The 24,314-nt window shown below is 42.8% G+C and overlaps 1 protein-coding gene across 1 annotated transcript in view; it reads left to right on the forward strand.

Moving 5' to 3' along the window:
• The first annotated feature begins 6,187 nt into the window (after positions 1-6,187).
• Positions 6,188-24,314, forward strand: part of ENPEP (glutamyl aminopeptidase) — a 60,909-nt gene continuing 42,782 nt past the window's right edge. Inside the window, exons 1-3 of the mRNA XM_083398079.1 lie at positions 6,188-7,184; positions 19,295-19,436; positions 22,443-22,574. Of these exons, the coding sequence (XP_083254205.1) occupies positions 6,532-7,184; positions 19,295-19,436; positions 22,443-22,574 (927 nt within the window). The 5' untranslated portion in view covers positions 6,188-6,531. The remainder of the gene's footprint in view (positions 7,185-19,294; positions 19,437-22,442; positions 22,575-24,314) is intronic.

Here is a 24,314-nt window from a genome sequence, read left to right on the forward strand (position 1 = left end):
ACTTAACTGTTATTTGACCCAAATTAGGTAAGCAGGTCAGCTCAGAAAGTGGGTCAAATTCTCAGCTAATATGATTTGCCAAATCCTCCACACACCAGCTTTGACTTGTGTAGCCTGTTGAGACTTCCCATTTTTTGGCTGCCTCCATTCTTCCTGCTGCAGCTGTAAACAATGCTGCCATCTCATGGTGTTGTCATTAGTACAATAAGGTCTCTCACCTATGGGCTAGCAAAATGTTTTCTGCTTCTAATGGCTTAAATATAGTTGCTTGCTATTTCTTCTTATTTCAGCCAGTTGTAACTTGGCCTAAATTGTACCCTCTAGGAGGTGAGAATCTTTCAGTTGACTAGTCTGATATTAAGACAATGCTGTGGGGGGTTTGTAGTGTTTGTTTGTCACACCAAAACTTGCCAAATAAGTAGATTTTTGTGTTGCATCAGGAGGCATGTGATACAACACTGATGTTGAGGTTCTCTGAGTTTCATCAGTCAGGTTGCCTAGATTACTAAGGTGATTGTTGCAGCATAAGACATGTCTGCACGCTTCTGTTTTCCTTCTTCCTACATAATGCCCTGCTCTGATATATTTGCCACAAGCAGAACTTGCCGTTTTGCTTGCCATACAATCAGGAGACTTTGAGGGAGCTGGTAAAAAATAAATAAAAATCTGCTTCTCACAAATGAGCACAGCCATTTTCCATGCTTGATTCTAAAATTGATCCATAGGCTCTCCAATGCTGTATCAAGAGTCTCCAACGTGGTGCCCTCCAGATATTGTAGGCTACTACTACCACCAGCATCTCATTGATCATTGGCTATGCTGGTTAGGGCAGATGGGAGATGGAGGCCACAACATCTGGAATACACTACATTGGCTATCCCTGTTCCATGCAGCTGTTTATTTTAGTAAGGTTAGCAGTTCGAATCCACACGATGGGGTGAGCTCCTGTTGCTTTATCCCAGCTCCTGCCAACCTAGCAGTTTGAAAGCATACCAGCATGAGTAGATAAATAGGTACGGCTGCAGTTGGACAGTAAACGACGTTTCCGTGCACTCTGGCACTCGTCATGGTGCTCTGTGCACCAGAAACAGTTTAGTCATGCTGGCCACATGACCCAGAAAAGCTGTCTGGGGACAAATACCAGCTCCCTTGGCCTGAATGCAGAGATGAACACTGCACCCCATAGTCGAATTCAACTGGAATTAACAATCCGGGGTCCTTTACCTTTTTATTTTAATCAATATATTTATTGGGACTTTTGCTAGAACAAAATAGGACATACCATGGAAGTAACAAAAGGAAAGCCATAAAACATGACATTGGAAGAAATGAAGCATTTACATCCTGGTTTACTGAGTTCAGTACTGACATGTCAGTTTCATATTTCTCTAATCGGGATTACAAGAATGTGAAAAATAACAAAGAGATACAACAAATTTGTCATGATTTCCTTCATTCCATGCCACACACATTTTAATCCGGGCGCAAATGCCCTCATGACTTAGGGTGAGGCCACATTCTCCCATACAAGTTTGTCTGGTTTTTAATCTCCTCAGCAGAGGCCCTTCTCCTCAGCAGAGGCCACCACACCTGAATCACATTTGGCAGGAACTACATGGAGGGCTGGACGTGGGTGGTGCTGTGGGTAAAACCTCAGCGCCTAAGATTTGCCGATTGCATGGTCGGCAGTTCAAATCCCTGCGGCTGGGTGCGGTCCCATCCTTCGGTCCCAGCGCCTGCCAACCTAGCAGTTCGAAAGCACCCCCGGGTGCAAGTAGATAAATAGGGACCGCTTATCAGAGGGAAGGTAAACGGCGTTCCGTGTGCTGCGCTGACTCGCCAGATGCAGCTTGTCACGCTGGCCACGTGACCCGGAAGTGTCTCCGGACAGCGCTGGCTCCCGGCCTATAGAGTGAGATGAGCGCACAACCCTAGAGTCTGGCAAGACTGGCCCGTACGGGCAGGGGTACCTTTACCTTTACATGGAGGGCAGGAATTCCAACTTGGCCCTGCGACTGTGGGTGCCCAGGGCCGTGGGTGCCATACAGTGTGAATGGCCCTGGCACCAAAATTTGCGGGTGCCTGGCCCCTTCATGGGGAATTTTGTGGGTGCTCAGGCACTCAGGGCCCCAGGGAGCTGACACCTATAGAGGGCCTTCTCAATGGCTTCTCCTTGGCTCTGAAATTCCTTGCTAAGGGAGACACAACAAATTTTCTAGAGACTGTTCAGTTGGGAGTAAAGGCATTCTATTTAGACAGCACTTTGGCTTTTAGGGTGGTATCTACTAAATATGTAGTAGTTGGTGTTAACTGAGAGATTTATAGCTGAATAATACAGTACACATCATGGGGGAGGGGGAGAATGTCCTAACTCTGCTTTGCTTTTATTAATTTGTTTTCACATTGCATTTTCTTGCTGTTTTCTTGCATTTTCTTGTATCTATATTATTGCACTTTGATCACCTTTAGGTGGAAAAGCAAGGTACAAATTTAACCAATGAATAAATAGCTTAGTTTGTGCATGAACACAGACCTCCCATGCTTTGGCAAATTTGTGAAAAAGGCTGCAGCCCACAAAATTTTAGATGGCTAATGCTGGGCAACTCTTAATAGCAAGTCTTTGTGAAGGTGATCTTTTTCCAGGATGTGCAACAGGATCAGCTAAAGGCCAAAGTCGAAGATACATGAAAAACATGGGCTTTGTTGTTGCTTCTCACCCCCATACCATGCTTTTAAAGCCCAAAGAATCCTGGGAGCTGAAGTTTAACCCTCACAGAGCTACAATTCTCAGCACCCTTAACAAATGACAATTCTCAGGAGTCTTGGGAGAAGCCATGTGCTTTAAGTGTGCTTTAAATGCACTTTAATGGTAGGTGTGGTTGTGACCATAGTAGCTGGGGGTGAACCCAGGTAAGACTGTTACTTCTGGGAGATGATTCTGTTGAGTCTTTCCCCCTATACATGATCTTGATCAAGATTGCTACTTGTCAGTGAAAGAGTACTGTTAATGGCAACAATATTAAGGCCACTTTTAGGGCAGAAGCTTCCCATTTTTATTTGACACTACAAACAAGCTCACCATGCGAGAAAGAAAGAAAGGACCTAACTGCTCACATTGTTTCCAGCATTTTGGCCTATATTGGTTTTGTAATCTATGCTACATAAGTTGTGCAGCTCCTGCAACATCTCCTATATATCAGTACGTTGGGTCAGTTGAAGCATATTGCACAACAGCCAATGATGTTTGCCCACTTGCAGAATGGAAATCTGCTTGCGTAATGGGACTTCTTATTTCTCTTCTCTGCAACTTGGGCCGTTAAAAAAGTGGTTAGACCAATTCATGACTACAAGTCAAGCTGACTATGCATTTCTTCCAGGATCAGAGACAACATGTTTCTGAATACCAGTTGCATGGGCACACATGAGAGCATGCTATTGTGCTCATGTGCTTCATGTGGGCTTCTCGTTAGCATCTGTTTGGCCAATGTGGAAACAGAATAATTGATCTGATAGGCCTTTGGTCTAATCTAGCAGGACACTTCCTGTGCTCTTATGTTCTTACATAGTAAGCCCCACCATTGCATAACTTCTGAGCAGATTCATATAGGATTGCAGTGTTAGTAGAACATCAGGTACAACCTCCTGTTCCAGCCATTTCTAATGGGATGGACCCAGACTAAGTAACTGGACCTGAGTACATTTGAACCTAACTGAAATCAATATTAAAAGTGGAAACTTTAGAGGAATTTCAGTAGCAACTACACATGGGGCAAGGAGAAGCCACAACAAACAGGCCAATCTGGGAGGACCAGCTTTGTTCACTACAGAATTCCTACATACAGGGAATTCCCATGTAGTTGTCTGTGTGAATATTTCATGTAGATCAGTGATGATTTACATGTGTGCACATTTTTGTGCTTTGTGACAATCTACATTTCTTTTCATAGGGACGCGGGTGGCACTGTGGGTAAAAGCCTCAGCGCCTAGGGCTTGCCGATCGAAAGGTCGGCAGTTCGAATCCCCGCGGCGGGGTGCGCTCCCGTCCTTCGGTCCCAGCGCCTGCCACCCTAGCAGTTCGAAAGCACTCCTGGGTGCAAGTAGATAAATAGGGACCGCTTACTAGCGGGAAGGTAAACGGCGTTTCCGTGTGCGGCTCTGGCTCGCCAGAGCAGCGATGTCACGTTGGCCACGTGACCCGGAAGTGTCTCCGGACAGTGCTGGCCCCTGGCCTCTTGAGTGAGATGGGCGCACAACCCTAGAGTCTGTCAAGACTGGCCCGTACGGGCAGGCGTACCTTTACCTTTACCTTTACATTTCTTTTAAATTGGCTTAAGTGCTCCTTTCTCCCAGGCTGTGAGAGCAGTCACATTTTTATTCAGAAATGGCTTCTCTCTAGGAATTTGACAATGCACAGAACAGCCCTTAGATTCATTTAAAGGTCTAATCTGCTATGTTAATGATGTTATGCAGCCATGGATCATGCCACAATCTTAGGGTTTTCTGACAGCCACCAAAATTGTTGAGGTTTCTTTGGGAAACCTAACTCCAAAATAGTGATTTTAAGCTTTTGGAACTGTTTCCACTGCTTTTTCCATCGCATTGCCATACACCCACATTTTCCCTGACATTTTGCCAATTTGTCAAAATTCCTCCCGATGCCATTTTTACACCCAAAAACCAGGACATGTCAGGAATTTTTCTGATGTATGGGGCAAGCTTAACAATCTGTTTGGTGTGTGGGGACAGGAGGGTTATAAATGGTTTGTCTACAGCTTTTCTTTGACCTCTTACCAGCATTGAAGTGATATACTGTTAAATGTATTCATAGGGGAAGGTGGGGCAGTGAGATTAGTAAAAGTAACAAAAATCTCCAAAGGGTTTTCATTGGTAAAATCAAATGTGGAATCCGATTCTACATATGATAACAGGGAAGTAAATCCCATTGTGTCCAGTCCTATAGACACTTGTGAGTAGCCCTACTGAATTTAACAGGATTTACTTCTGAGTAAATAGGAGTGCATTCAGGAGAGTGTGCAAATTCCCCCCCATAGGACTGTACATTGTCTCATAACTTTTTTTTGTAAACTTTGCTGCATTAAATGTATATTCTGTACTTGACCTCCTTTGTAATATTTTATTTTGATTATCTTCAAGATAACATTTTAGTTCCCTGTTAATTGTGTTTCTTTTGAATGTATACTTTATATTTAACTTTATTCTGTAATGTTTTCTTCTGGACAGCTTTATTTGATGTTTTAATGTAGTTTGTAAACCACTTTGAGATTTTTTTGTTCTCAAGAATATAAAGCAGTGTAGAAATGAAAGGAGTAATAATAATAATAATAATAATAATAATAAAAAATAGTTCAGGTTTTGCAAATGCTAGAAAAATCCTCTTTAAAAAGAATGAAAGAAAGCTTGCAATCTGAGGATTTTTGTTAATCTGGGAAGGGGGCAACATCCCCCTTGCCTTCCTTAAAGTGGAAGGAAGGATAGGAAGTCTAATACAATACTATTTCAAAACTTGATATTACAACATGAGAACTAGCTGACACAAATCATTTTGTGCTATCCATTTCTCCCAGGGTCCTAGTTATCTGTTTACACAAAATGAACCAACCATAAATAGCAAAATTGGGGATGTACATCCACTGCTGATTGCCTGCTTGGTATGCAAAGCAGAAGGGACACTTGAAGATTGCACTTGGCTCTGTACGCACACCAAAAGTCAGTGTTTACAGTCTTGAGCAAAAAGATATTTCTTTTATGGCCAAGTGTTCCTTCTTTAAGCACATGGAATAACAGAACAAAGAGGGAGAGGGGGAATAAAAACTCCATAACTCAGAAAGAGGAAACCCAAACATAATGAGACATGTGTTTTTTTTAAGAGAGGGGCAAATAGGGGGGAGAACCATGGGGGTTTTTTTTACTTGCACAAATCTCTGGGGTGGAAGTTCAAGGAAATCATTGCTCATAAAAGATACCAGGGAGGGGGAAACCACAGGTAGTGACAAAGGTTGAGGTTTCTGAGGAGTTGCACACACCTCTCAGTCTGTGATCTCTCTTTTGGAAAGCTGCTGACGGAGCCTTGGCATTTGATCATCTCCAACTGCTGATTAACACAGCGCTGTTTTATATTTAACTCTGACCAGAGCAGGAGGAGTTGGGGGTTGGGTTGCAACTGCTTATAAGAAGTGTTTGCAGCAGCTACAATGTTCTTCTGTGTTAATTTCCTCTGTCTCCGCTCTCTAGACAAATCCTTCTTTACGGTTCACTTTCCTACGGATAAACTTTCTTTAAAAAAAAAGAAAGAAGTTAACTTGAGTTTCTGTAGGAGGGAAGTGGCTGGGGAGCGAGGCAGAGAGAACGGAAAAGTAAGTGAGCGAGGGGGTGAGGGAGAGAGAAAACTATTAAACATAAACAGAGCTTGCTAAACCAATAGGTGTGCATATATTTTTAAAGGCTACAGCACTGTTGTTTAATCAGCCTTTTTAATGTTGGATATATAGCTTTGGTCCAGCGGGAGTGGAGATGCAGAGAATGGATATGGAAGATAAGTCATCCAAAATGTACTGCATGAAGAGCAAACATGTGGCCATGATCTGTGGCGTGATAGCTGCTGTAGGTTTGATTTTGGGTCTGAGCCTGGGCCTGGGCTTAAAACCGCAGGACTGTTCTTCAGAAGAAAATGGGAAAGTGCCGACTGCATCACCCACTTCAGTGTCAACTGCATCACCCACTGCGAGCCCTGCTCCAGCTGAGACAGATCCATGCCCGGCTGAAAATAATGAAAGTGGAGATTGGAAAAATTTCAGGCTACCCACCTACGTTAGTCCGATTCATTATGACCTGATACTGAAGCCTGAGATGGAAGCGGATCTGTACGATGGATCAGTCACTATCACCATCCAGTTGGGAAGCCCGACCAGGCACTTGTGGCTTCACCTCCGAGAGACTAAGATTACCAGGATGCCCTTGCTCATGAAATCGTCTGGCCAGTCAATTACCCTAAAGCATTGCTTTGAGTACAAACCACAGGAATATGTGGTGGTAGAGGCAGAAGAAGAGCTGGCTCCCACCAGTGGAAATGACACCTATTTACTGACCATGATGTTCCAAGGCCGTCTAAATGGATCCCTGGTTGGCTTTTATAGAACAACCTACGTGGAGGATGGACAAAACAAGTAAATCTCTCTTTTTTTCAACATATTCCTGCTATTAATTTTTGCTCCACGTTTCTCTCTGTCTCTGTCTCCCTTCCCCTCTCTCTAATCTTCCTTTTTCTCAACGTAAACTGCATATTTTCAAATGAATTTAGTGAATATTAAGAAAGATGGCAATTGGGTGGTTGGCACGTAGATGATTTATAATGTCATTCTGAGTTTGGGGAGAGTGTTTACCTTTGTTTAAAGTTGTAAGGAGAGTTCATCGTATTTTTGCTATAAATTTCTGCCTTATGTTTACAGAAAGGTGCTCAAAATAACTTTGAAAAAAGCAAAAAAGGCTCTCTTTTTATTGCCTGCAAAATATCTGCAGGGACAGGCCATAGATCAGGACTTGAGCACCTTCAGCTTTTCGCAGAGAAGATACCAGATTCCACTCTCAATGTCTCTAGGTAGGGCTAGGGAGAGACTCCTTTCCGAAATCCTGGAGAGTATGTCAGTGTAGACAACAGTCTGCTAGATGAATTCAGTATGTGGCAGCTGTCTATGTTCCATATGCCTGTCTTTACATATAACAGTTTGGCAGCAATGTGGCAGCACAGTTTGCTGCTGTAAAGTAGCATGCAGAAATGCATCAGAGGCTGGATGGCTGGCATCTTGACTGCTGCTTCCCATCCTCATGACTGCAGCAACTTCAAGAGGGCAGTTGGTGTTTTCAGCTGAACTCTGCTGCAGCAATAGTAGATTCCTATCCATATAGACATAAGATAAGGTTACCAGATTTTTTTCAATGAATCCGGGGACAAATAAATAAATAAATGCTACATGTTCGGGACGCTGATGCTGCAGCAATGGCAGTGGCAGAGGGGCGGTCGCCGCCTTGACCTCAACAGCCATGTTTCCCCTTCCTCTGAGGCTTCCTATCTCCTTTCTCCATGAGCCTGGGCAGCCCCTGAGTTGTTGGTTCTTTATTGGTGGTGGTGAGGAAGCAGTGCGTGGTGGGTCAGGCATGGAAAGTGGAGAAGGAGGGCTGAGAGCGGCGGTGGTGGCGAGGCTCAGGCAGCGCAATGCCTCCCTTCCCATCAGAGCAGCCCCAGTCCCATTCCTACTTGTGTGCAAGCAGGAGGGGGCAGGGATCCCTCAGCTGGGAAGGGAGGCTTCACACTGCCTTTTGGAGTAGCCCCATCCCAACTCCTACTTGCATGCAAGCAGGAGGGAGCAGAGATCTCTCAGGCAGCGTGATGCCGCCCTTCCCACTGAAGCAGCCCCAATCCCATTCCTACTTGCCTGCAAGCAGGAGGGGGCGGGGATCCCTCAGCTGGGAAGGGAGGCTTCCCGTTGCCTAACTGAGAGATCCCTGCCTCGCTCCTGCTTGCACGCAAGTAGGAGTTGGGAGGCTGCTCCGATAGGCAACATGAAGCCTCCCTTCACAGCTTAGTTGCTGGGGTCAGGGAAGGTGGAGGCAGCCCGGAAGCTGCATCTTACAGCCCCTGCACCACCATCATATGGGGACTTCCGACCAGCTCCTGAAGCCAGGCAGAGCCAACTGCTCTGGGCTGCTGAGACTGCCGCTGCTGCGTTTCCCGGGGACAGTAGATGAAATCCGGGGACATTCCGGGGATGGAATTTGTCCGGGGACTTATTTGCAAACCCAGGGACAGTGCCTGGGAAATGGGGACATCTGGTAACCCTAACATAAGAGCCCTATCAAATCTGATCCAAAGCCCATCTAGTCCATCATCCTGTGGACAGTGGCCAAGCAGATGCTTATGGGAAACTCTGAAACAGAACATGAGTGTGACAGCACTCCTCCTGCTTAGTACTCCTTGGCAACTGGTATTCAGAGGCATGCTGCTCTCTGATACCAGAAGCAGGACACCGCAGTCATTATCCTCCATGAATTTGTCCAATCACCTTTTAAAGCTGCCTGAGTTAGTGACCATTGTTACATCCTGCAGTAACAAACCCCTTAGTTTAGCTTAGTAAAGAACTATTTCCTTTCAAAAGTCCAACATTCAGCTTCATTGGATGACCCTGGGTTCTAGTATTATGAAAAACTTCCATCCACTTCCAACACACAGTACATAATTTTATATACAGTACCTCTATCCTGTCCAGCTCTAATCCGTCTAAATGGAAACATGCAAACTGTTGTAACCTTTACTCATAGGGGAGCTCAAGCCCCTTGATCATTTTGGATGCGCTTTTCTGAACTACTTGTGCTTAAAGTTAGAAGCTGTGTTCTACATCGACTTCCTTTTGTGCTGACAATGGGACCTGCATATTGAATTGAGTGTGTAGTTCTTACTTCCTTTCACTGCTTGTTATTGAATCTCCTGGCCATATAGCCTAGTCCAAAATCTCATCCATTAGACATTCTACATTCATGTTTTCTGTATAGCAAATGTATCCAGTTCAGGCCATACAAAATATTAGCACCTCCTTCATGGTAGGTGATCTCAGGTCCAGGACCCTAATATGGCCCACCAGCCCTCTCAGTCTGGCCCTTGGAACTCTTCCCTTGATCCTGCTTTGCATTCTGAGTGCCTGGCTGGAATTTATCACTGAACTTTGATAATGCTTTTCGCTTGTCTGAATGCAGGATGGGGGGGAGTGTGTAAGTGTGTGTAATAATCAGCCTATAGTCATTGGAAGCTTACTGTTAAAAGAATGTGCCTCTCGGGCTTAACAATTAGAATTTTGTGGGGAAGGGATGCGGCTCAGAGGAAGAACATTTGCTTTGCATACAGAAGGTACTAGGGCTGGGTGATATCAGCTTTTCAACATTGTGATGTATCACCACCTGTCAGGGGTTCAGGAGCAGAGGCACAGGGAAGGGAGGAAATGGAGAGCGAGGGGGAGGAGTCCGAAGGAAATGTCAGCGATGACAGCGGTCCGAGGTCTCTGAGTCTTTCCAGTGAATCGGATGATTCACAGAAAGGGGCCCCCATGGTCAGGGCAAGGGGGGTGCCTAGGGGGACACCCCAGGAAGAAGGGGCCAGAGGGGACTCAGAGAGCAGCAGTTGGAAATCCGGACCAGCGTCCACACCAGAGGGCAGTAGGGGGGAGGAGTCCCAGGCATCGGGATCAGGCGGCGCGCTGCCAGCGGGAGAACATGAGGGAGGATTGACCACGCCTCCGTCGGGGAGCGAGGAAACGGTCAAGAGGAAGGTTGAAGGCTGCGCGCGCGCGCCAAGTTCAAATGTACAGGAGGGCGGCACTGTTGGCAGCCCGGATAGGGAGCCAGGTCCTAAAGCCCGCCGAAGAGAGAGGGAGGAGTCAGGGGGGTCAACGTCTGCGTCGGAAGAGTCCAGGAAGGAAGGAACCCCGGGGGGTAGCAGGACCCAGAGGAGAAAGGAGAGACGGAAGAGGTGGAGTAAGGCTAGAGTCTTAAACTGGTGTACAGGGGGCGGAGATTCAGATGGAGCTTCGCCGGTCTAAACCCTAGACGTAGAGCTGGGGCGCTGCGGCTTGAAAATGGAAACTGTACTTCAATAAAGACTTTTGTACATTACTACCGGCTAGCGTTGGTCCTCTGTGAGCTGGGACCAGGAGCCAGCTCTGACACCACCCAAACATCGTGATATAGTGATACATCACGATGTTGAAAAGTGGAGGAAGGAACAAGCTGCATTGGGCCTGGTGCCACAAGGCACTGGGGTGAAACCGCCTCAGCTCCCTCCTCCGCCAGTGCCCGGGCGACAAGGGAGGAACAAGCTCCATTGGCCATGGCACCTTGCAGGGCCAGGGCCAATGGAGCTTGTTCCTCCATGTGCTGGGCACTGGTAACGGAGGGATTCACCAGCACCTGTGGTGTTGAGGGGAAAAACAAGTTGCATCAGCTCTGGCACCTCGTGTCTCATTCCTCCCTCAGTTTGAGGGCCAAAGTGTGATGGAAGGCCATTGTGCTCTGGCCTTCAAACTGGTCCTGGGTGATGTATCAATACTAGAAGGTACCAGCTTCAATTGCTGACATCTCCAGGCAGCAGAGGCTCTTGCCTGAAACCCTGGAGAGGGTAGACAAAGGTAAAAGTAAAAAAGTAAAGGACCCGTAGACGGTTACATCCAGTCAAAGGCGACTATGGGGTTGTGGCACTCATCTCGCTTTCAGGCCAAGGGAGCCAGTGTTTGTCCACAGACAGCTTTCCAGGTTATGTGGCTGGCATGACTAAACTGCTTCTGGTGCAACGGAACACCAGAGTGTGTGGAAACACCGTTTACCTTCTTGCCACAGCAATACCTATTTATCTACTTGCATTGGCGTGCTTTCGAACTGCTAGGTTGGCAGGAGCTGGGACAGAGCACTCCATTGCAGGGATTTGAACCACCAACCTTCTGATCGGCAAGCCCAAGAGGCTCAGTGGTTTAGACCACAGTGCCGACCATGTCCCTCGAGGGTAGACAACACTGAGCTAGATGGACCATTGGTCTGACTTGATACAAGGCCTCTTCCTATGTTCCCAAAAGGGTCCACACCATTGATCTACCTTATTCCAGAAGCTTAGTCCTCCATAATGTATTATGCCTTCAGTGAAGTTCTAGAAGTGCAGTATAGAGATCCCCATCCAATAAATGCAACACTTCAGTGCTGTTTATAAATTTTGTCACCATCAATTTGATTAGATTATTTAATTTATATACTACTTAATATATTTAAAATATCCCTAAGCAGTGTACAAAAAAGAAGAAGCAACAATAGACAACTGAAACAAAATATTACAAAAATACAGTTACTTATAAAAATGTTGCATTAATACAAAGTTACTAATGCATAAGGCTGCAATCCTGAACACACTTTCATAGGAGTAAGCTCCACAGAACACAGGGAGACTGCATAGAATGGCACTGTAAATCTTGGACCCAACCCCATGCTACATTAAAATCAGAGTAGCATCAGGGTGAATCATTTTGCTAGCCTAAGAACCAGATGTATCTGAGTGAGATTTTGACCTTTACTCCCCCATCTGCTTTGAATTATAGGTAGGCAAGCCTGAAGACAGGAGAATGAGTATGATTGGAGATATTTCTGTTCCCTATTGTCAAAGCCAAAAGTGCACCAACCAGAAACAAAGTCAGGTTTAGTTCTCCATGCCCTTATTTAGGTAGACAAGAGATATACTGTCTGTTCTGGCCTTCCTTTGTACGAGACTCTAATTGATGCTTCAGAATGATGCATCTTGATCATATCTTGTAAATAGCTATTTGGCAGCACCATTTTACTGACAGAAAGAGCTCATCAGGCAACATGTAGACTCCAGGCTTGACATTTTCAGTCTTCCCTGAGAACTGCAGTTCTGTGAGAGTTTAGGATATCTAACAGATCATTCTGAATAGAAAAAGCAGAATAACTCAGTGACACCAACGTAAGACACCAAGGTCAGTTCCGGCCCCTCTTTTTCTGGAAAAATAGCACTGACCTTAATAATCACCCTTTTTCAATACAGTCCCCGCATAGTATGAATTTATCTGGAAGTACTTTTAACTAGTTCTTTCCCTGCTTGTTTTCTTCATCCATGACTTACCTCATTTGTCCATTTGTCCATTTCCCCCCTTACTCTTTTCCTTACAATTAGATATTAATGTTTTCACTCTTTATATATGGGTGGGGTTTTGTTTGTTATTATGTCACGTATTATTGTGCTTTTTTATGTTAAAAACTGCCCAGGGGTCCTTGAATAAAGGGCAGTATATAATTGTACATTCTATGTTTCTGCTATTTTCTCTCTCTTTTGTATACTTACCATATCCATGATGTGTATATTTATTTTTTATTTTCTTTCTTTTTTAAAAAAGATGCATACCCATTGAATTAAAAAGAAGCTTTTAAAGAAACCAGTTCCCAGGATTATTTGGGGAAATCCATGACTGTTAAAGTGGTATAAGGGAGCTTTAAATGGATGGTGAGCTTTAAAGTAAGAAACGGCAATCAGAATGCGAATTGGCATACTCTGAGACAGAGGTGGATAGACAAAGGGATTCAGCAAACAGGGTTTTTTTGAAAGCAGGGTTTGTTTTATGTAACAGATGACTGACTCATAGCAAGCACATCTTGAAACACTCCCCATCTGTGTCTTCAGTCAATCTGTCTGCAGAATGCTGAATTTAGATGCAATTCAGGAAAACTAGGTGGGTGAGTGGGGGCTACCTATATCAATGGACATTGAATTAATACTCCTTGGCAAATTTCCCCAACCAACCCTCTTACTGACGGGTAACCAGGTCCCAACTTGATACGAGAATTAGCAGGATATAATAGCAGGTGGCAGCAGCAGAAGACACATCCTTATTTAAAAAGAAACCTGCTGAGGAGGTGGCAGGTATGGATACAAATGACTGAGGTGAAAAACAACCTAGCCATTCATTGATACCAGTTTTCCCTTTGAAATGACTTGGGTGATGTATTTTCAAGATCAGTTGGGCTAATTTCTTTTTCTTTCTTTCTTTCTAATTTGTACTTCAGCTTTGTTCATCCCATATATTTAAAGTGCACGGCTTTCTGCAAAGAATATTGGGAACTGTACTTGTACCTTGCACAGAGCTACAGTTCCCAGCACCCTTAACAAACTAAAGCTCCCAGGATGATTTGGGGGAAGTAATGTGGTTTAACGGTGCTTTAACTGTGCATTTAAAGCCAAAATTGGATTGCCTTCTATAAGAGGCTGACAATTTCACTGAAAATATGTGTTTGGCCAGGTTTTTTTTAAAAGGCAATTCATCACAGCTTCGGTCATGTTTTATTTTGGGAACAACAGCTGGAAGCAGTCACAGATGCACGTAAATATTCAGTGTCTTTACACGTTTCTTGCTTCTGGTTCTCATTTGTAAGGCCTAGACACTATAATGCAAATGATGGGGGCAGGACAAGCCTTGAAGAAAAGGCAGAGTTTTATTGTAACACAACATAATGCATTTTGAAAGCAAATATTTCATCTTCTATTGCCATTTTCTCAATACAAAGAGAACACAGCGTCTAATTATTATTATTATTATTTATAAAGCCCTTAACAAATACTGTACAGCCTAGAGATCTTTTTACTGTTCTCATTGGGCATCGTCTAACGGGCAGTTATTCTGCATTCACTGAAATGAATGGGAGCTATTTGCAAACATGCTTTTGCATTGCTCCCATTCATTTCTGTGGGTCTTGCACCTAGGGATGGGTGAACTTCTGGTTTTTCAGTTCTTCAGTGCATTCTGATTTAAAGAAAGCAAAGTCTACATTCATATGCATTTTATCTCTCATGTTTCCTAATATACATATTTTCTGCAAAATTTGGCCTAGTATAAGCATCTTTGCAGAAGAATGTATATTATTTCCCCTAATATACACATTTTGGTATACATTCTTCGACTGAAGAACTACATCACAAAATCTGGAGAAGTGGCAAATTTAAGGGATGGGCCTTAGCTCAAGGGTAGACTAATGAGTCGGACTCAGTGAATATTCCACAATACTGGGCAAATGACGTTAAAGACTTGGTTTCCTATTGTTGTCAAATGAGCCCCATCAACCGGGAGAATGACCAAGATGCTCCTGCAGAACTCCTGCAGATTTTTCCTCCATCCTTCCTTGCACATTCTAAGTCCATAGTGAAACAAGACAGACCAGCTGTATGGTCAGTTGTCACATTATAAATAAGCCATCAGGTTCCATTCTTACTGGTAGTGGAAAGCATGGGTCAAAGAACCTCAGAAGAGGGAGTCCCACACCCTCTAACATTTCTCCGATGAAAATAGGGACGTCCCATTCCATAATTATAATTGTACTATTTATACCCCACACATCTTATTGGGTTGCCCCAGCACTCTGGGCAGCTTTCAACATATATAAAGACATAATGAAACATAATACCACATTAAACGATTAAAAAACCTTCCCTATACAGGATTGCCTTCAGATGGCTTGGCAGTTGGATAACTCCATACCCTCCAACATTTCTCAAATGAAAATTGGGACATCCTAAGGAAAAGTGGGACATTCTGAAATCAGAAACCAGGATGGCTTCTCTAAATCAAGGATGTCCCTGGAAAAAAGGGACACTTGGAGGGTCTTGAGTCCTGCTTCAAAAGCAACCGCTTATAAAATATCACCCTTTAGGTAGCTGCTGGCATAATATTGGAGCATTCTGTATACCCACAAAGAAGAGAAAGGAGTAATGAATAACTGAAACACTATTATGGCATGAGTGAAGATGTGTGCTGTTGCTTCTGTGATTAAGAATTTAGTGTATTTATGCTGTCAAATTGTAAGCATCTATATAAATAGAACATGATGTAAGCAATACCTAAACTAGTTGCAGTAAATTTAAATAATCTTAAATAAATGCAATTTCTCATGAGAATAATGTTTCACTAGTTCAACAGTTAATTGACATAAGCCATCTTGCTGAAAATATTGTTGTGAGGGGGAGTAGTTACGCTGTATGCCTGAGCCCCTACTAATTCCTTGATACAGCAAGGATTCAGTTGTTGGAATAGCCAGGCCAACTTCTTGGTGACATAATGGCCCCCATTTTGCGGTCATTAAGGTGACAAAGGAAGTGGTTCTGTGCCAGAGGACAAATGGATGGGTCCCCCTCCCTCACCTGGCTGGTAGTTAGAAAGACAGAAGCCAGAAGCCAGAGCTAGAGTGTGTGAGCTAGAAGCTAGAAGCAGGCTGCAGTAGGCAGAAGCCTAAAAGGGAGAGACATGCTTGATTTCTGTTTGAATCTGAGGATGTGGCTGTGGGAACTTCTGGGCTGTTAATGTTGTGAGCTCCTCCATCATTGGCTCACATTGTATATGTGTGTGTAAATAAACCACATACTCTAAAGATGCCACTGTATCTGCTGTCCCTCATTCCAAGGAAACCGAACCCTTGAACCACTGAAGATTGGGGTGAAATGCAACAATATATTTGCTTTTTAGTGTGCCTTCTTGAAAGCACAGTTGTACTTTGGAATTCGAAGTTCCGTTCAACATTCCGGAAGTCCGTTCGACTTCGAAAACCAAATCGCAGCTTCTGATTGGCTGCAGAAAGCTCCTGCAGCCAATTAGAAGCCACGGAAGCACTGTAGGACATTTGGATTAAAAAAATTGTTCGCAGACTGGAACAATCACTTCCAGGTTTGTGACGTTCGGGAGCCAAAACGTTTGGGAACTAAGCTGTTCAAAAACCAAGGTACGACTGTATAGTCTTTCTGAGATTTTCAAGGCATGTAGAATATTTGCATATTTCCCTTTCTGTAGGTGCAGAGAGAGGTCTGACCTTAAAATTTGTACAGCCCATTTTTATGCCCACATTATTATTTTTTAAAAATCCCATTTGCTTGGTATCTCACTAATTCTTCAGGTTTGGATGTACCATTATAAGTTCTTTATGATCAGTTAAGCATTTAGGGAGTCATAGGAAAATGCCAAGGACACTAGGACATTGACAAATTGGCTGACGAGATAACTTATAGATCTTCAGGAATGTTACAAGCTATGTTCCTTCACTCTTAATTACTTCTTGTTTTTGCTTTATTTCTTTTTTAAAAGAAGGGGGAGACTACTTTTATGTAGCTCAAACGTATCTACAGACATGTGGTTGGAAAGCTACCAGCATTCTGAATTAATTGAAGAGACAACGTAGTTGTGTTCTCCCATCAATCATGCTCCATCCTTGAATGCTATGTTGATAAGAAGAGCTTGATTCCATTTAGGGAGCAGATATTTTATGTAAACCTTGGCAACAATTTTAATGACCCTATTTTCCTCAGTCATTTATATCCCAGGCAGGTAAGATGTTCTGGTACCAGCTATTAAGGCAAATATCACTACCGTATTTTTCGCTCTATAAGACGCACCAGACCACAAGACGCACCTAGTTTTTGGAGGACGAAAACAAGGGAAAAAATATTCTGAATCTCAGAAGCCAGAACAGCAAGAGGGATCGCTGTGCAGTGAAAGCAGCAATCCCTCTTGCTGTTCTGGCTTCTGTGATAGCTGCGCAGCCTGCATTCGCTCCATAAGGCGCACACACATTTCCCCTTACTTTTTAGGAGGGAAAAAGTGAGTCTTATAGAGCAAAGAATACGGTATATCAATTTATAGCAATGGTGTTCCACAGCCATTTATTTTGCTGCATCCTATCAGTATTCCAGACCACCAGGATTGTCATTATACTCTTGTCCATGAACAACGAAAGGCAGATGTGCAAGGTTATCTCAGAGTGATCAATGTCCCTGTTATGAATGTGCTGCTTTCAGCTAGCATTTGACAAGCTGCTTAAAGCTATCTATCACAGGTGTGTATGCACAGAAGAGGAGGGATGAGGGACTGCAGCCTTTCTGGTGATGAGACTCAATATGGGCCAAAACAGTGGGGGTTCATTTGGTAGTCGACATGGGGACATTCATATGACTGAATGGGTTTGCTGAAAATGTGTGCATTGTGCCTCTGAATATCAATTGTAGGGAATTGCAGTTGGGCAGAGTGCGCTTGTGCTTGCAGGCTTCTCAGAGGCATCTGGTCAGCCACTGTTAAGACCAGGATGCTGGACTAGATGGGCCATTGGCCTGATCCAACTGGCTCCTCTTAGGTTCTTCATCCATGATACATCCAGCAGTTTGCCCAGCCCATATTTACCAAATATGAAATTGTGTGTTTACCTGTAGCGGTATAGTGTTAGGTTTTATTCTTTTAACAATGATTTTAAATGATGTTTATAATAATGAGGACTCAAATTTGTATTCATGTGATTTGAGTTTTACTGTTATTTCTTGTTGGTTTAACCATTCCTGCCCTGGGACCATATGGTGATGAGCAGGTTAAAAATGCCACAAATTAATAAATGTGAGCATAAAGTTTTGGATGTGGAGGGAGCTATGAGGTGGTAGGTATGTGGTAAGTAGCAAACCGGGTGGGTGCAATCACACAAATGTTTCAGCATACACAGAATTTTGCATGGGTCCAAATTCAATATCTCAAAACATTAATTTGGTTGGCCCATCCAGTCACATCTGGGAAGAGATTTTATTATTATTATTCAATTTGCATTTGAATGTGAACCTAACTAACCCATGCTTCCCAAAACCACAGAAGTCAAACCAAATCTTCCCCATTCTTAAAAAAAGGTACTTCTTTGAATTTTGCAATGCTATTCACCAACCAAAACAATGTGTACAAAATAAGTGTGTTAGGAGAAAGTGTGCATAAAAATATATTGGTAAAAATAATAAAGAAAAATGTAATCCTTCCGGGGGAACTTGCAAAAATGTGTGTATTTGGCAGAATTGCACACAAAAATGTGTATATGAAAATAAATGCGCACTTTCTGAATTTTCATATATATTGTGGAGAATTGCAAACTGATGTGGAAACGGGGTGAGCTGAGTTTAAGATTGAAGAAACGAGAAACTTAAGAGATGCTGAAATGCTGTATGTTAGTTTCATCCATTCCTGGTCACATCAAACCTATGGATCATGTCATCATAGTTTTATCTAGGCCTTTGCAACCGAGCCAAATGCAGTCAATACCTATTTTCTTGGCTGACTGGGAATAAATAAACAAGGCATTTGTCAAGCACCATAAGGGCTTTTTAGCTGTATTTGGCTTGTGGGTTCACAGGTTATGCAGGATACTTATGCTTTCAAGCTTTACCTTGTCTTAAGACTATTTTTATTTGTTTTTATTTCATTAAATTTATACATTGCCTTGTTTAAAAACAACAACACAATTTTGTAAATTGTTCAAAACTTAAAACCAGCAGTAAACTAAAAACAGACTAAAGCATACATCCACATTCTACACATCTGAATAGGCTCGTCTAAGCAAAAATGCTTTAAGCAGACACCAAAAAGAGTACAGTGAAGGTGCCTGCCTCATGTCAACAGGCAAGGAGTTCCACAGTGTAGGTGCTGCCAGACTAAAAGATTGATTTATTACAAATGCAGAACGAGTATTATGTGGTACCCATAGCAGTTCTGCAGATTGAAGTGGTTGAGCAGGCATATATTGGGTAAGGTGATCCCACAGGTTCTGACATGAGCCATAGGAGAAAGATTATCCCATTTCTTTCATATGAAAAATTCCTTTTATTGCTTTCATACTTGGTCTAATTATCTATTTGGGAATAATGGTTTGATGTAACTGTCGTTTCTTTCCAAAGGAGTATAGCAGCCACTGATCATGAGCCAACAGATGCACGGAAATCATTTCCTTGCTTTGATGAACCTAACATAAAGGCAACTTATAATATATCCATTTTCCATGAAGACACATATGAAGCTCTATCAAACATGCCAGTGGAGGTATGCATTCTACCATCTATGTCTATATGCACATATGATACATGAAACCTGGTGGCATTGATCACCAAATCACATGGCCTGTTGGTGCAGCCATTAGTATTATCTGAAAATGACTTTGGAGTAGGTTGGTTGTAGTCTGTTAGAGGAATTCATATCAAAGTTAGTAGGCATTAAGAGCAAAACATTTGGCATTATGAAATATATTCCTTTTTTTGTTAAACCATAGATGTGGATGTTTGTCAAAATCCTTTCCTAGGCAAAGGTCGTAGGTTCACAAATGGTTATATTTAGTTCCTTTGGCTTAAATTCCAAATCTTCTATGGAAGTCAATGGCGTAAGTTCTCTGCCTCTGGGATTTGCAGCGGAAAATGATTTTATGGATCTTGGCCAAAAGAATGTCCAGTGAATAGCCTAGTGGAAAGTCAAAGCCAACACACAACTTGGAATGAATAGTTTCTAAATTTCCAAATTAAGTGCATAATTAAAATGCAAATTCCATCCCAGCAAACTTCTGGCTAAAGACATTTCCCAAGTTAGTTCACATAAACATCAGCTTTAGTACAAAGTTCTAGAAACTTTGTATTACTGTTAACAGAAGTCAAAGACGAAATATGCAAAGATCATACCATATCAATATCTTTTAAATATTTCTGTTAAGGTAAAATGTCCTGTTTATGATATGGGGCTTTGAGATGCCACAGTGAAAATGCTCAGAATCCATCCCATTTATTTCCTTGGGATTTTAGAGCACATAATTATGAACTGGATTCTGCCCATCGGTTTATGATTGCCATACAGCTCCCACTATTTTAATTTGTGGTTGAAAAATCGGTAGCTATTGCAGTATTTTCTTCTACACGGTAATAAACACAACTGACCTGACATATGCAAAGTTAGCCTATAGATTAGGGTTGCCATACATCCGGTAATTCCTGGACATGTCCTCTTTGGTGGGGTCCTAAATGTCCATCTGGGAGGATTTTACATTTTAAAGCAAATGTAAAATTGCCCTGAAAAAGCTCAACAACTTTTTGTGTCCAGGTTTTCACCTCTTGAAATATGGCAACCCTACTATAGATAACCTTACCACATTTCCTCCACACTACGTATTTTAAGGAAGACAGTGATTGTCTAGAAATAACGTTACTGGTTGCAATGTTTTCTCTCAAATCTACCCAAAATATTAAAATATAAGTACATTTGAACTGTGAAGCCCAATCCTCAACAGCAGTTGTCTACAGTGAAGTTGTGGCTTCTGTTGAGTAGATGTGAAAGTTCCACCAAAAAGCTTTGAGGTAAAACTGCACAAGAAGTTTCTAGTAATTTCAGTGAACCCTCAAAAAATTCCCATTTATCAGTTGCAAACACTGGAATATTTCTGGGCTAAGGTTGCAATCCTAACCCCTCTTACCAAGGAGTAGGCCCCACTGCGTTCGATACAACTTACTTAAATAGACATGGTTAAGTTTCTGCTTTTAGCTATGTAATTCCAGTACAAGAGTAGACCTTTTCATGCATTACTCCTTTGTATGACACTGCCTGCCAATGACCACATATTTGGATTTGATAGCCCGCTTTATCACTACCTGAAGGAGTCTCAAAGCGGCTAACATTCTCCTTTCTCTTCCTCCCCCACAACAAACACTCTGTGAGGTGAATGGGGCTGAGAGACTTCAGAGAAGTGTGACTGGCCCAAGGTCACCCAGCAGCTGCATGTGGAGGAGCGGAGACGCGAACCCGGTTCCCCAGATTACGAATCTACTGTTCTTAACCACTACACCACACTGGCTCTCATATTGAGCATGGTTCTCTTATGAAGAGTTTCCTATGCACCTCACTCAGTGTGCTGTCATTAGATGGTTGAGGTAGCACACTGATGGAGAATTGGGGGTGGAAAGGATAGCCTCCCCTGGCTATAAACTGGGAGTGCCTGACACATGAGTAACGTGTGAGTTAGGGATGGGGAAGAAATTCAATTCAGTTCACATGTCAAGGTGAACCAACCTAATTCGCACATTCTGAAACAATATGCAGACTGAAGCACAGTCAGCCTTCAAAATTTGCACATCTCTGAATGTTGCAATGCAATTCTTCAGCCAAATGATATGTTCCAAAATACACATACTGGGGTGGAATGTTGTTAAAAATGCATATTAGTGAAAATAACATACAAAAATGTTGTGTTCTATTAGGGAAATTTGCTTTGCAGAAATGTGTGTGTTAGGTAAAACTGCATACAAATATACAGTGGTACCTCGCAAGACGAATGCCTCGGAAGACGAAAAACTCACAAGACGAAAGAGTTTTTCATTTTCTGAGTTGCTTCGCAAGACGGATTTCCCTATGGGCTTGCTTCGCAAGATGAAACGTCTTGCGCCTTTTTTAAAAAACCGCCAATGCATTCCTATGGGAAACCACAGTGGTGCTTCGCAAGACGAAAAAACTCGCAGAATGAAAAAACTCACAGAACGAATTCATTTCATCTTGCGAGGCACCACTGTATCTATATTGGGAGAAATTTGGACTAACCTGCTGATTATTTTTTATGAGGACCTTATTTTTAATTTTTTTAAAAAAGAATTATTCTGGATATGCGGAGAACTGAATTTAAGATTGGAGAAATGAGAAGCTGAGAGAACTGAAATTGACAGAGTTGCCCATCACTAGTGTGAACAGGGCTGATAACTGTTATGACATCTTGTGTTTTCCTCAGAAGTAACTTCATGAGGGCAATACATTATTTACCTTCTAGTGACATACTATGCCTTCTTGGCGATTAGGAGAGTGTGCCTTTAGAAAGAGGTGGTATTATATATTTATTATAATAGTATTAAAGCATTAACACTGAAAAGGGCACATTTTACGTGTAACCAACGTAATAATACAGTAACAACAACAACTTTCCTGCTCCCATTCTGTACATAAAGATAATTATTTGTCTTGGGAAAGTTTTTTACTTGTAAACAATGCTTCATTGTGATTATTTTTTCCTCACTTTCCCTGCAGCAAAAACGTTCGCTGGGCAACGGCTGGACTGTAACGACATTCCAAAAGTCTGTTCCAATGAGCACCTACTTAGTGGCTTGGGCTGTACATCAGTTTAAGTATATAGAAAAAATATCAGCCCGAGGAATTCCTGTAAGTCCTGTGCTAATTCTTATCAAATTTATGCAATGTTTCTTGGTGATTTTTTCTTTGCGAACTGGAAACAAGCCGTCCTCCACCTACTGATGTTGTGAAAAAGGATAGAAACACTATGCATGTAGAAAGGCCTCTTTTTTAAAAAAATCAAAATCCTTTGGTCTAGGTTGAACATGCTGGCCTTATTTTAGCTATAGTTCATTAAAACAATGGGGTGTACAGTGGTACCTCGGGTTACATAAGCTTCAGGTTACATACGCTTCAGGTTACAGACTCTGCTAACCCAAAAATAGTACCTCGGGTTAAGAACTTTGCTTCAGGATAAGAACAGAAATTGTGCTCCAGTGGCGCGGCAGCAGCAGGAGGCCCCATTAGCTAAAGTGGTGCTTCAGGTTAAGAACAGTTTCAGGTTAAGAACGGACCTCCGGAACGAATCAAGTACTTAACCCGAGGTACCACTGTAACTGAATTTGTTTAATTAAGGCTGTGTACATACCATACCTTTAAGGGACATTTCTCATCCAAATAATCCTGGGAACTGTAGTGTGTTAAGTAGTGTGTTAAGGGTGCTGGGAATTACAGCCCTGTGGGGAATAAATGACAATTCCCAGAATTCCTCAAATGTATGCCATGTATGCAGCCTAAATCAATGGGATTTAACTTAGTTGTCATCAACTGAGCCACGGATTTTGATGTGACTTAGCACTGTAGCACGTGTCTACTCAGGAGTAAGTTCCACTATGTGAAATCGGGACATATTGTCAGATAAATGTTCATAGGATGGCAGCCAAGATCTCTTTTCAGACATTCCCCTCCATATGGAGAATGAATCCATGCAAAAGGGAGAAGGATCACACGGCTCGCTGTGGTTTTCCAGGCATCCCTTTGTCAGACCTCGGGTGGTCTTTGTGTGGCTCTGTGTGCAGAGATCATGGGTGGTATGAGCAGGATGCAGCAGCTTCAGGAGTGGGGCCAAGAACATAATCCTTCTTTCTCCTCCACACTTTTAGGCATGAAGGAGAAAATCTGAGAAACATTTTGGTCAGATCTAAATTTAGCTGAAACTCGGCCAGTCTGCATATTGTTGGTCCCCCATGGGGGGATTATTAAATGCAGAAGAGCAAAAGAAATGCTTAACTAGACCAGACCAAAGGTCTGTCTCCAATAGTCCAATGTTCTGTCTCTGATAATAGCCAAGCCGGATGTCCCATGGTGATGGTAATTTAGGGGAAAGACATAGCTCAGTGTTACAGCATCAGTTTTCCACACAGAAGGTCCCAGGCTCAATCTCTTGCATCTCCAGGTATGGCTTTCTCAGAGAGGTTTAGCTCTCAACCCCACCTCACAGGGACTATTGGAAATTGTAGTTCTGAGAAGGGAATAGGAGCCTCCTAATACAGTAACTCTCCCTGGAAAAGACCCTGATGTTGGGAAAGATGGAGGGCACAAGGAGAAGGGGATGACAGAGGATGAGATGGTTGGATAGTGTTCTCAAAGCTACCAGCATGAGTTTGACCAAACTACGGGAGGCAGAGGAAGACAGGAGTGCCTGGCGTGCTCTGGTCCATGGGGTTATGAAGAGTCGGACACGACTAAACAACTAAACAACAACAATACAGTAACTCTCCATACCCTTAACAAATCACAGCTCCCAGAATTCTTTGGGGGATGCCATGACAGCTTCAGATGGTATCATAGAATCTATTAACCTGTGGCAAGACTCCTGTTAATTGTAAT

Source organism: Podarcis tiliguerta (assembly GCF_965153285.1).
Source record: "Podarcis tiliguerta genome assembly, chromosome: 9".
Taxonomy (NCBI): Eukaryota; Metazoa; Chordata; class Lepidosauria; order Squamata; family Lacertidae; genus Podarcis; species Podarcis tiliguerta.